The sequence below is a fragment of the Patiria miniata genome, unplaced genomic scaffold, assembly GCF_015706575.1.
Source record: "Patiria miniata isolate m_02_andy unplaced genomic scaffold, ASM1570657v1 HiC_scaffold_7, whole genome shotgun sequence".
NCBI classification, from domain to species: domain Eukaryota; kingdom Metazoa; phylum Echinodermata; class Asteroidea; order Valvatida; family Asterinidae; genus Patiria; species Patiria miniata.
The window spans coordinates 4,978,541-4,992,505 of NW_024037074.1; the positions used below are offsets into that span (position 1 = coordinate 4,978,541).

The 13,965-nt window shown below is 39.3% G+C and overlaps 1 protein-coding gene across 1 annotated transcript in view; it reads left to right on the forward strand.

Annotated features, from left to right (window-relative positions):
- LOC119744441 overlaps window positions 1–13,965 on the forward strand; it is a 45,958-nt gene continuing 31,993 nt past the window's right edge. Inside the window, exon 1 of the mRNA XM_038220369.1 lies at window positions 1–450. Coding sequence (XP_038076297.1) covers window positions 240–450 — 211 coding nt within the window. The 5' untranslated portion in view covers window positions 1–239. The remainder of the gene's footprint in view (window positions 451–13,965) is intronic.

Below are 13,965 nucleotides of genomic sequence, written 5' to 3' on the forward strand. Positions count from 1 at the left end.
AGGCTAACATCGCGCCTCCAGTATCCGCTGACTGATACATGTAACGTTTTATGGCGGTCGTTATGTTGCTACATGTATATTGATACAAGCATGCGTGCACGTCTGCTTTAAATCCATGCTATCGGGTATAGGCCTGTCAATGTCATCACCTGGATTTAAAAGCAGCGTAGGGAGTTATCATAAATCTCCACCGCACTCAAGTTGAGAGGCATTTCAGAGAGGTCTGCCGAGGCGTCAACATGCAGCGGTTTGCATTCACGGTTTTACGGGCGCTCCTGGGGCTCTGTGTGCTGGTACGCGGCAGCGAGGCCGTCATATCCCTGCGCGAGCTCTCCTCGGTCTACCTGCCGTACGATTATGCGTCGGACGGTGCGGGGCTGTTCGACCTTGATACCGGTGCGTCTGAGCAGAGTGCGTACGACCCGGAGCGTTCTACGGTCTACACTGTTGGTAAGTTACACCCGTTTACAGCCTGGCGTCCTTGAGTCGCGTCGATCTGAAAGTATACAAATAACATTTGTGATCTATTCGAGATTTGTGCGTACCCGTTTGTGGTCACTTTTTAAACGTCGAACTTAATTCAAATGGGATTGTGCCTTTGAGGATACAGGCATGGCATTTGGCACACAAGTCAGAGTATAGCCATGAGAAATATATTTGGCTGTAAGGCCATCGCAGACTTGTCCTTTGGAAACATATAGGGTATAGAATAACAAGCAATGGCAGCCATTTTGGAATATTTGAAAATGACATTTAATTCTACCTATATTTTTTTCAAAGGACAAATCTGCGATGGCCCTATAGCTATATCTTTCTTAAGTCAAACATACTCTTAATGTGTTCCAAATGCCATGCTTGTATCACCAAAGGCACAATTCCCCTAAATATCTCCCCTATTATGTGGCCCATCGTAGGAATCATTCGGTTTGGCGCGAGGCTAGAAGTCTGCATAATTGGGTTTAAAACTTGTTCTTTTTTAAAGTCCTTTTTAGTTTTTGTTGTTGATAATTTCGTGGTTGCATTTATGTTAACAACGGGGGACTTTTATTGCTGCAGGAGCAGAAATCTTGCCCAATTTTTACTTGTCCAGTTGACCTCTTTGTTTTTTTTCAATCGCTTTTTTCTTAATCTTTTTATTATTTCCCCGCACCATGCGTAAAACACTAGTACGGACACAGACTTAAAATGGTAGCCCTCAGCAAAAAAAGTCATCTTGACATATATTGTCATTCAAAACAGCACTGATGTCAGTTAAGATTGATAGTTGGTTAGTTTTGGGTTAAAATAATAGGTTGCTTGTGCCACACTGTTTATGTTACACGAAAATATATGCACTGATGACTAGTGCAAGCATTGTTACTACATGCCCTTGAGAAGGTTAACAAGCAAGGACGCGCACCTCGCATCTGCGCAGTTATATTTACCTTGGAGGTCGGGCTTTCAACTAATTTCATAATATCAACAATAAGACGGATAGGTCCCTATACATCATTCACATGAGAGATTTTGAAAAACACCTATTATACACACGAAGTAATCAGTTATGAGAAAATTAATTGAAATTAAAATAGCTTAAAATGTGCACGCAATAAAAAAGCAATTAGGCTTATATCATATCGGGTGGAATTTTGCGTTAAGGAAATTCGATATTGGGCTGTAAGTTGCCTTGCCCAACGCAATCAAAAAGGGTCAATGACATGAATTTTACATTGCAGCATATTTGCAGAAAATTTCTACTCCTCAGCTGAAATGTATAAAAGCCATGAGACATCAATTTGCACTTGTTTCATGCTTTTCCTGATAACTGCGGTCGCTGGTGCGATTTAAAAACAAACGAAATAAAAAAAGGAGGCAGCCTCCAAAAGGAACGTATTAACCCACCCAAATCCTTTACAGTTGTACTCAACGCACACCAGATTGCACCTCATCTGATAAAATACTAAAATAAAACCGTTCAAATTGAAACATTGTGAAATTGATAAAAGATTGAAGCAGTAACCCAGGGCCTATATCCGTCATCGCACACCCTCTGAATACTGACTCTCACAGCCTGATCAGCAAAATGGCAAATAATCTCCTTTCAAATTTGAAAAGAGTAAAATAGTAAACACGGCAACAGGCCGAGGTCATACCATTTATGTGAACCGATCCGTATAACCACAGAATGATATAGATTATAGCAGTTTCGATCACAGTTAGGCCTACATTACTAAATATACTATTAGGGAGACACGTTATCGTAATTTCTTCAATAATAAGGAGACACCGACTTTTAAGGAGACACACAACTGTCTTCCTAATGGCGCACCCCCCTTTAGAGGCAAAATTTTGCTGTCGCAATTAGGTTATATTTGTTGCTCGTGATCTAATTAGTAAATATACCGAAATTCGTGGAAAAAGGACCAGGGAATATCGGGTCAGGGCAAATTTAAGTCGGAAAATTTGTGTGCACAAGTCTATGGGAAAGTCTCCCTCCCCATTACCGGTAATTATTATATCTGTTAACATTTTGGTTTTTTGTAAGAGTCTCCAAGGTTTTCAAAAGGCGCTGGTTTGCAGTGCATTGCAAGTACATGTTGGTGTAAAGCATCAACTTTGCTTCAGCTTGTGATTCCATTCGACAGGGTGAGCAGGGGCGGATCCAGGAATTTTTGCAGGGGGTAGGTTTCATCTGTAAATCAATGCTTAAATGTAGACAGGTTTTTTTTTTTATCCCGGACACTTGGCCTCTGTAAAATCAATGAGAGGAGGGGACGGAGGAGGGGCTCGAGCCTTTATAGTGAGGTACCTTAGTGAAAAAATCGTGACACAGTGGACAAAAGCACAATTGTTTTCACCAAAGCATCTCCATGGTTACCTTTTCGAAAAAAAGACGAACATGCAAACAGTATGTGGTATTGTGAGATGTTGTTTTTAAGTTCGAGAGAAAAGTTCAAATTCTATGCCAAAAGAGTTTTTGTAATTGATTATTTGTATCATAAATATGTTTAAACTTGTTCCAAAGATAAGCGGAAAAGTGAGGCATCTTATAGCGAGCTACATTAGTAACAACAATGCTAAGGATCGTTACATGGTATTTAAAAGCACCATTTTTTCACCAAAGCTTTGCCAATGTGTTACGATCAAAAATAGGGTATAGATGCAAAAAAATCAGATGACAGGAAGGGTACTTTATGACGTAATAATGACGCCACAATATAATACCGATCTCGTACAGTAATTAATTGTAGAAAATAAGGTCGTGAAGCTTTGTGATGAGATTCCAAGTCATTAATTTGACATTTTGAGGGTCAGGGAATTGAAGAGTGATATAATCAATGACATTTAAGTAACAATAAGCTGATTTGCTGTTGCATTGACGTCACTATTTTCAAATTTTCTTGAAAAATCTCAGCATTTTTGATTATGGACAAAAGTGCAACAATGACGGTATTTGTCACGCAGAAAATAAATTGTGTGAAATTGTGCGGCTCCTTGAATTTGGTCTTTACCACATCCATTTGTTTTGACCATTTACTTTAGCTGGAAGACGTAACATTCTTATATGTGTTGTATATTACGGGTAATGAGGTATGGGTTAGGAGCCAGAAAGAAAGGAACGTGGTAACCTGAAATAGATTCACAGAGTGGCCGGAAATGGTGATGGTACGTCTTTTAACAATGTATTACAAACGGGGGCCGCCCGATAGTCCGAAGGTCCAATAGTCCGAAGGTTCTTTAGTCCGAAGGTTCGATAGTTCAAATGCACAAAATTTCCATAAGAAGGGTTCGTTAGTCCGAACATGAAATAAGGTTCGTTAATCCGAACATTTGATGAAATAGTCCGAAGGTTCATTAATCCGAAGGTTCATCAGTCTGAAGGTTTATTTATCCGAAGGTTTATTTATATGCTTCAGCACCCCCTACTCCCGGGCAATTATGTGTTCCAGCCAGCAGTGTTCTACGACGTTGAAATTGCACCGCTGCGCTATACATTATGCTTGCTCTAAAAATATCTCCTTCGGTTTGTTCGTTTCTAGTTTTGGCGCGGCTAAGCGCGGCGCTTCGAACGTCTAGCACAAAGTAACACTGTAAAATATCAGGAGGAGGTATTTTCTAAATTTTCAGGCAGTGCAGAATCGATATTTCTCTCAATGTATCTAAAATCATGACATGTCTATGATATTTCCGCCATGGAAGCTTTGACCCGAAAAAAATAACCTCGGCCATGACAATGGTGGCAAAGTTGATTATGCTTGCCACGATTTTTTTCATTCGATCTTTCAATAGGGGCAAAGTTCATACCTTTCCCCTGAAGGTGTTTCTTTTCATTGGAAAGTTTCATTGACATTGCTATCATTCTGTACTCAACGTTAACAAATATCACGGTTCACACACATGCCAACCTAATAGGAGTGGGACGGGCTTCCATTGAAACTAGTTCCAGTGTAGTTTCGTTTAAATAAAAAAGCTATTCATGTGTAACCCTTTGCAAGTTTTTTCTCATAAAAACTCAGTAGATAAATCCTTGCCTAGCCCCAAACCTGCCACCTACCGATCATAAACATAAAGATGTATTTGGCAGTGTTGTAGTCGAGACCGGATAGTCCGAGACCGAGACCAAGACCGAGACCTGAAGATTCGAGACCGAGACCGAGACCGAGACCAGCCCCTTCAAGGCGGACCGAGACCGAGACCAATATGGTCCGAGACCGAGACCGAGACCGAGACCGCTGATAATAAATAACAATAGTCGAAATAAAAAAAACAAGACACGTTATTATAGTTGAAAAATGTAACCTTTCTATTCACAAAGAATAGACCAATATTTTGACCAGTGGCAATGTTGACAAATTGATACATGACACCTTACTTGAGCAAAAAGTAGTTACACTTAAGAAATATGGGCTTTGACATGTTGTCTGCACCCAATCGCGACAAAAGTAAAAAGTTAAAGGTAGATGTTTCATCTGTTATAGGAACTCGGATCCTAAACTCCACAGTCACCCCTTGGTTTCAGCTATGACTTCTAACGGATATTTAAAGATGTAATTTTAAGTTTACATTGCCCTTTTTTTCCTAAAATAAATTTAGGACTTAACTTCTAACAAAACTTGTATACTTGATTTTAAAAAATGGGAGCTAGAAAATGTTGAATTAATTTTTAAATTTTTGTCATAGAATGTGGACTTGTACATGTAGACCCACAGGTTGCGAGGTGGTAGCCAGAATGTGCCAGATATGGATCTTTAATTTTTTGCTCAAGTAAGGTGTCATGTATCAATTTGTCAACATTGCCACTGGTCAAAATATTGGTCTATTCTTTGTGAATAGAAAGGTTACATTTTTCAACTATAATAACGTGTCTTGTTTTTTTTATTTCGACTATTGTTATTTATTATCAGCGGTCTCGGTCTCGGTCTTGGTCTCGGACCATATTGGTCTCGGTCTCGGTCCGCCTTGAAGGGGCTGGTCTCGGTCTCGGTCTCGGTCTCGAATCTTCAGGTCTCGGTCTTGGTCTCGGTCTCGGACTATCCGGTCTCGACTACAACACTGGTTTTTAGTTTGGGACGTTAAAAAGGCAAACAATTATCCATGATGCACAAGCACAAGTGTGTTTCTCGATTAAATGCACCATCCTTGTCGTTGATGGACCGTCTATCCTATTGAAGTATCCATTAGACATCATCTTCTGTGTGACACGAGCAGAGCATCTCTGAAGGTCCACTGTGTGAGTAGTTTATCCTTTCTTGTTTCCACTAAGCTGGATTGCGACTGAGATCGTGCAAATAAATGATCTTTAAAAAATCTTCATCTGTAGTCTTGTTTATTAATTATTAGAGATTTTGGTAAAACTGAACAGAAGTCTTTGTAGAAATTGTAGATATAATTCATATTGCGTAAAATATACCTTTGCAAGTTTAGAAACTTCCACAAAACGTATTATTTTGCAACATTGGAACGTATAATTGGTTTGAACATTCTACCTTTTTATTGCTTATGTGAAGTGTTACTATTGTATTTCAGGACAGTCATCATGGATTGGACTGCTTGCATTATCTGCATGCAAACTACACCAGAAAAACTACGTTGTCCACAAAAAGGTTCAAATTGTAGCGCCGGAGAAGTATATGCTCAATTCCTGGCTAATGTTGAAGGGTTTAGGGCAATAAATGCATTGCCAGTTGATGTAGAATACGGAGCCGAAGGGACAGTAGAAACTTTTGTGGAAAATAATGCCTCGTGGCATCATTCCTGAGGTAACATTTATGAGATAATCATGACGTAAGACATTGCATTTTAACGAATCATTGATCACAACAGGGGATAGGAGCGAGGGTCAAATGTACATGTACATACATGTTTAATTTAATACATTAAATTAGAAAACATCCCTCATTTCATCAAACTATTTGTATTTATATCTTTTAAAGAACTAAGAACAAAATTGGCAACTGCACTGATTTCCTTGATCTCAGAAACGTATATTAAATGTAAAAAAACGATCCATGGCTTATTCCTAACTAATATCTCAATTTTAATGGGTAAGTGTGTAATAATTAGCCGATGACGTCATAATGATGTAATAAATGGCCCTTCCCATCATCCAATGTTTGTATCCTACCTTGTTTTCGAAAAAGGTAAACAATGGAGATACTTTGGTGTGAAAATGGTGCTTTTGTCCACCCGTGTCACGATTTTATCACTATAAGGTACCTCACTTTTCCGCTTATCTTTGGAACAAGTTTAAACATTTAAGATACTAATAATCAATTACAAAAACTCTTTTGGCATTGAATGTTAGCATTTCCCTCTGACTTAAAAACCAACATCTCACAATACCACATACTGTTTGCATGTTAAAACAAGGTGTCAAAGTGACTACCCAAAATCCATGATTTAAGCCGAAAAACGGGTCTTAATTTTGACCAAAAAGGTTTTTTGACCCACAAAATCACCCTCAACTATATTCCATCCCAATGACATACCACTCAAATGAAAGATCTTGTTGTCCCCTTTAATTTGATACCAAATTTGTTGTTGAGATGCTTGCAGTTCTGAAGATTATTATCAATTTGTATTTTTTCATGTAATAGTTAGCTGATGACGTCATAATGGCGTCATACATGCCCTTCCCATCATCCATTTTTTTGCGTCCATCTTTTTTTCGAAAAGGTATACCATGGAGATGCTTTGGTGAAAAAATGGTGCTTTTGTCCACTGTGTCACGATTTTTTTCACTAAGGTACCTCACTAGAGGTCTTACCGTTTATGTGAACCGATCCGTATAACCGCAGATATAGATGTTTTATAGATCATTATCATAGCAGTTTCGATCACAGTCTCCAAGGTTTTCAAATGGCGCTGGTTTGCAGTGCATTGCAAGTACATGTTGGAGTAAAGCACCAACTTTGCTTTTAGCTTGTGATTCCATTCGACAGGGTGAGCAGGGGCGGATCCAGTAATTTTGGCAGGGGGTTAGGTTTCATCTGTAAATCAATGCTGAAATGTAGACAGGTTTTTTTTTTTCATCCCGGACACTTTGCTTGTGGGGAGGGGGGGGGGGAGGGGCTCGAGCCCTTATCAAATCCGACGATGAACACAGAATAGTGTACAAATACCCCGTACCCCAACTGGCTCAGTCCAAATGTTGTACACAGGTGGACAATATTACCGGTATAATTGTCATACTACTTTTTGGGTGTCGGGGGGGGGGGGTGTTTCAAATTTTTTTAAATATATTTTTATGAGAATAAACAATTGAGTCAGAGCTGGGGGTGTTTCGACCCCCCCCTCCCCCTCTAGATCCGCGCCTGGTGAGTCAAAAAGAAAGTGACCTGGATTAGGCCCTAATGATTTCTCCCTTTAAAAACAGTTATTTTTGATAAACCAATGAAGCATGTATTAAATGAGCATGTTCTTCCACTTATACGAAAACAAAATTACTGATACTGATCCATGCTACCAGAAGTTATGCATGTTTCCCGAAACCCATGTTTACAGCTGTCCATGGAATGTTAAATGTTTTGAAGCTATTCAGTGAGTGAAAACAAGAGATTACACACAGGCATTCAAATACAATGAGATTTTAATACTAATTTTGAGTCAAGACCGAAACATTATTTTAACTGTCAAATGTTAAGTTTTATATCATGAGGAACACATCCAGTCTTTTTTGTGAAATGATGATAGTGATTTTTGTCTGGGTTCCTTTGCAAGTTTTTGTTCATTCTATGGACCAATGTATACATCAATTCCCATTGGTGAATAATCAGTAGATTGTTTGATATAAATCTTGTGAATAGAGTACGCAAACTATACGTGAAATTGTAAGTTATTAGTCGATTACATAATCTTCTATAACACCTCACCCGCAGATTCTGTGTCTTTATTGGCCGAGAGCGAGTCACATGATACTTTCTATTTTTGCTATCTTTCTGTGCACGGCCAAAAGTACTATACCCGTAGCAACCAAAGTACGATACCATTAGCAACTAAAGTACTATTTCCACGGCGCGGCATTTGTGTGCAAATGCATGCTGGTGTGCGCGTTGCACGCAGCGCGTTTTGTTCCAAAGAGAGTGCGCCACAGAGTTGGGTTCAAACATCTCGCGAAGGGGTAGTTTGGAAGAGAAAGTACATTTTCCACCAATTTTGTATTGAAATTGAAGTTTATTTCAACTGTGTTCAGATTTAAATAATTTAAAATATTATAACCAAGCAGAATCTGTAGGTGAAGTGTTATAAAACAAATATTGAATGCTTTATCTCGTGGTGAAGTAAAACTAGCCTCCCTCGGTGATCCATGGAGCATTCTATTTTCCCTCGGCTTCGCCTCGGGAAAAAAGAATGTCCATGGATCACCTCGGGAGGCTAGTTTTACAACACCACTCGAAGCATTCAATATTTGTATAAGGTCATTTTTATAAAATAGAGCGAGTCACGTATTTATTTTTTCTAACTCGATCACTTTCTTTTGACTCACCCTTTAATCTTGTAAACATGGTATTTACACGATTTGAATCATCGATGGGCATCAGTTAAATAATGCCCTAGTAGATGGGGCCAGGGGTCGAAACGGTCAAACCATTCAAGTTAAACCATTCAAGGGTCATTAACCATGATAATAGGGAGCTACTCGTGCAAATAGTCCGAGAAATTACTGATATAATACTGAGACGCTGATAACTTTGTCAATATTGGAATGCACCGCACATGATACCCACGTGGAATGCACGAGTATCAAGTGTGAGCAGTCGATGTTCTTATACAGGGTGAGTAAAAAAAAAACCCAAATGTCGGGACCATTGTTTTACTGAAGTTCTGCATGCAGCACTTTCAAAATCTAGGATATAAAAACCCAATTCATAAGCTTTCTTTTCGTACAAAAATCATTCAAATCACATATGTACTTTTTAAGTTACGGAGTTTTAAACACAACCACCGTTTTCAGGTTCTGTCCACGGATCGCAAAAAAGTTCAGTGTTCTTTTTCAGTAAATCGAAAACGAATCACATAAAGATGTGTGTGAATTGTTTTCGTTTTGCTGAAAGAACACACACCTTTTTTGTGATCCGTGGACAGAATTTTGAGAAGATCCCTGTGGTTGTTTACGATTACGTCACACGCTGAGCGCGTGAATAACTGGCGGTAATTGGTGGACAGTTCTTCGGCGTACATGTAAATAGCGCGCAATCGTTTGGCGTCGCGTCATTCTCGATGCCACCTGTGACCGGAGAAAAGGCAACTGTTTTGCCCATGAAACTTAACCCATCACCACCTCATCAGCCACCTTTGCTTTTTCCCCTATTTCTTTGCTCTTTTGGGTTCAGAAGCTCCACTTTCTTGCACTTGTTTTGCGTGTTTTCCCCACAGAAACACTGGTTCTATCTGTCTATTACCGCAATTATCTCAGCTTTTTCCTCGAAATGTCATATGATTCTATCAAACAGTTTGATATTGTGTTCTGAATTGTTAACAAGGTTATATTAAATATGTAATATTAATATTGTGATTTTTTCGTACTTCAATTTTTTAATTATTGGTAAAAGGACATTATATGTATGTATATCTAGTTACATCCCAAACGTCTTGAATCTGAGTGAGAAGTAATGTATTACTGGTTAACGTTTTATGGCAACTATACTTTACTTTGAAAAATGTAATATTGCCATGGAAACTATGGCGTGTCAAACGTTGCAATATTCAATGTTTTACAATATATATGTTGGATGTTCAATATGTGTTTGTTATCTTTTACATTTATGTGCGATGTTCAACATAAGTGTGCGATGTTTTTCATTATGTGTGCGATGTTTAATATATGTGTGCGATGTTTTACATTTATATGCGATTTTCAATTTATATGTGCGATGTTTGACCTTATACATAATATATGTGCGATGTTTTCAATGTTATGTTCGATGTTTTGCATTAAATGTGCGATGTTTTTCGATACAATTGTGATGTTTTACAATATATTTGCGATATTCTCAAATATGTGAGCAATGTTTTACAAATATGTTTGACATTTCCAGTTATTTGTATTCGATGTTTCATCGGTATGTTTGCATTCGATCTTTTGCAATATGCATTTGATGTTTCACATTTCATTCGATGTTTCGTTAAGAGTCAAAGTCTGGTTACTAGACCAGGCGCGGTTCTACGGGGGGGGGGGCTAGGGGGCTGAGCTCCAAGGCCGATGTCCACCTGTCCCGTTTAATGATCCAGTTACATGATAATTTGTTAGCATAAGCTGATAGGCGACAAACGGAGTTACGTAATTCATTGGCTTATGTGGCACACAATGGAAGTTGTGTGACCTTTGGGCCGCAGATCATGAGTAGATATTTTTTTTAAAACTTTACAATATTAATATTCAGTGCAAGTTTAGTGAAGTACCAATTTAGACTTATTCTCAAGTTGCACTCTTTTTTGTAGTACAAAATGTCGAATATCCGATTGACTGTTGTAAGTTCGAGCCGGGAGCGGCACTGCCAGAGGGATTATAAAGGCCATGATATAATACGGCCGATACTGACTACAACCACAAAAAAGTTCATATGTCTGAAAAATTTCATCATTATGATTGCTTACATCATTAGCAAGGGGCTCTGTGCTTATCGGCAAAATGGGTGCGTTTTTGGGCGAGCACTCTGTTCGGGTACAAACCCCAGTCCGTTTGCTATTTTTGCAATATTTTCCCGTCCAAAACAGTAGCTGAACCCGTTATCGGCCGCGGCTGCCTCATCAGACCTCGGCGGTGTGCGGGGCGCAACGAACGGCACGTACGTGCACTCTGATCAGCGGACCGCGCCTGTCAGCACGGGCCGGGCACTCTCATCTCTGGGCCCTCGGCCTCAGAACGTTGCCCTTCCCGACCCGATTACACTGTGGATTTGAAGGAATTTCAAAAGGGCTTGCCAAAGCGTCGATTTTTTCGGGGCAGGATTCTATTTCTTTCCCCTTTCGTAAGATGATTTAACAAAAAAAACCCCGAAATTGTCTCATTAAAGATGGAACACATTCATTTCAAAGCTGGAAATCCGTTATTCTGATGAACGATGTATGTAAAAAAAATTGTTTTGCCTGGATTTTAACCTCAATATGAAATTAGTTGGACTGAGACTGTTTCGATACCGAATTATTCGGGGCGCTAATAAATTATACTTTAGATGTGCCTTAACCCATCTATCGAATCTGGACATTTCTGAAATTAGCGATGGAACAAAATTGTCTGACTGAATTAATGGTTTTCGTTTCACCATGGTTTCACTCAATGGCAGTGAATGTTGAAAAAGAGCCGAATCTCCGTCTCATCATAAAATTAATCGGTTTTACCAATGCACCGATTTTCTCAAGGCGCTTATAGTTATACATTTTTTTTTAGTTCCGCCTTTCGTGAAAATGTTTTAACAACAAATTAAAATTGCTGTCATTAAATGACGGACCAAATTCATTCCAAAGCCGGAAATCTGTTCTATCCGCGATGAGAAATGGGTGTTCAAGTACCTGGATGTAGGCTCGATGTGAAATGAGTTGGGCTGAAACTGTTTCGAATTTTTCGCAATTCGGGGCGCCTATAAAAATTGAAGTTTGGATGTCATATTCTTCTATGTTTAACCAATCGATTTAAAGAAATTTTGCAGGCATAAGCCTAATGATTTTCTTTTCTTTGTCTGCCGTAAAGGTCTCAATCCCTCTCGGCGCAACCGTAATCCTCCCGGCTCGAATTTACAACACTCAGATATTCGACATTTTGACGTTTTGCCCTTGTGTACTAAAAATGACTGAGAGTGTAACTTAAGAAGAAGTCTAAATATGTATACTTCACTCCTTCCACTTAATATTAATCCGTGAAGTTTTAAAAAGAAAACATCTTTTGCCAAAAAATTACCTCAGTCTCTCACCGGCACAGAGCAAGGAAGCTCTCGCGGACAACGAATTCTGTGACTCTGCTTGTCTTGTTTATACAACACTCGGTGGGCTGTTTATTCGAGAATTACGGTGAAACTGCAACCGGTACGGCGCCGGTTGGTTTTTCACCTTACGAAAGGGGAATGAAAAAGAATCCTGCCCCGAAAAAAATCGACGCACTGGCAAGCCCTTTTGAAACCCTCTTTGAAATTCCTTCAAATCCGCAGTGCAATCGGGTCGGGAAGGGCCACGCTCTGAGGCCGAGATGAGATAGTGCCCGGCCGGTGGTGACAGGCGCGGTTCGCTGATCAGAGTGCACGTAAGTGCCGTGCGTTGCGCCCCGCACACCCGCGCCGAGGTCTGATGAGGCAGCCGATAACGGGTTCAGCTACTGTTTTGGACGGGAAAATATTACAAAAATAGCAAACGGACTGGGGTTTGTACCCGAACACAGTGCTCGCCCAAAACGCACCCATTTTGCCGATAAGCACAGAGCCCCTTGCCATGTGATATGATGTAAGCAATCTTAATAATGAGATTTTTCAGACATTATTAACTTTTTTTGTGGTTGTAGCTGTAGTCGGAATCGGCCGTATTATATCATGGATTTAATCCCTCTCGGTGCCACTCCCGACTCGAATTTACAACACTCGATCGGATATTCGACATTTTGTACTATAAAAAAGAGTGCAACTTGAGAATAAGTCTAAATTGGTACTTCACTAAACTTGCACTGAATATTAATATGGTCAAGTTTTAAAAAAAATATCTATCTTAGGCCCAAATGTCACACTACTTCCATCGTGTGCCACATAAGCCAATGAATTACGTAACTCTGTTTGTCGCCTATCAGCTTATGCTAACAAATTATCAGGTAACTGGATCATTAAACGGGACAGGTAGACATCGGCCTTGGAGCTCAGACCATGTGTCATGCACTCCTCAATGCATAGATGATGCACACAACACTATGGGTAGTACAGGCACAGCTGGGGGTACTGCCCAAACAATGATGAACCATGGAGAAATTTCCCCCTGGATGAACGCATTGCGTATGCTTAAAGAATTACCCACAATTCCGGTTTATACCGTTTAGGTCTGGTTCTAATCACTTTACGCGATCCCCTGACGTCTCATACACTGACCTTAGGCAAAATAGTCAGACTTTCGCGGTCTAGTAACCAGACTTTGACTCTTAACGAAACATCGAATGAAAAGTGAAACATCAAATGCATATTGCAAAAGATCGAATGCAAACATACCGATGAAACATCGAATACAAATACATGTAGCTGGAAATGTCAAACATATGTGTAAATCATTGCTCACATATTTGAGAATATCGCAAATATATTGTAAAACATCACACACAATTGTATCGAAAAACATCGCACATTAAATGCAAAAAATCGAACATAATATTGAAAACATCGCACATATATAAGGTCAAACATCGCACATATAAATTGAAAATCGCATATAAATGTAAAACATCGCACACATATATTGAACATCGCACATATATTGTAAAACATCGCACAAATATATTAAGCATCGCGCACATAATGA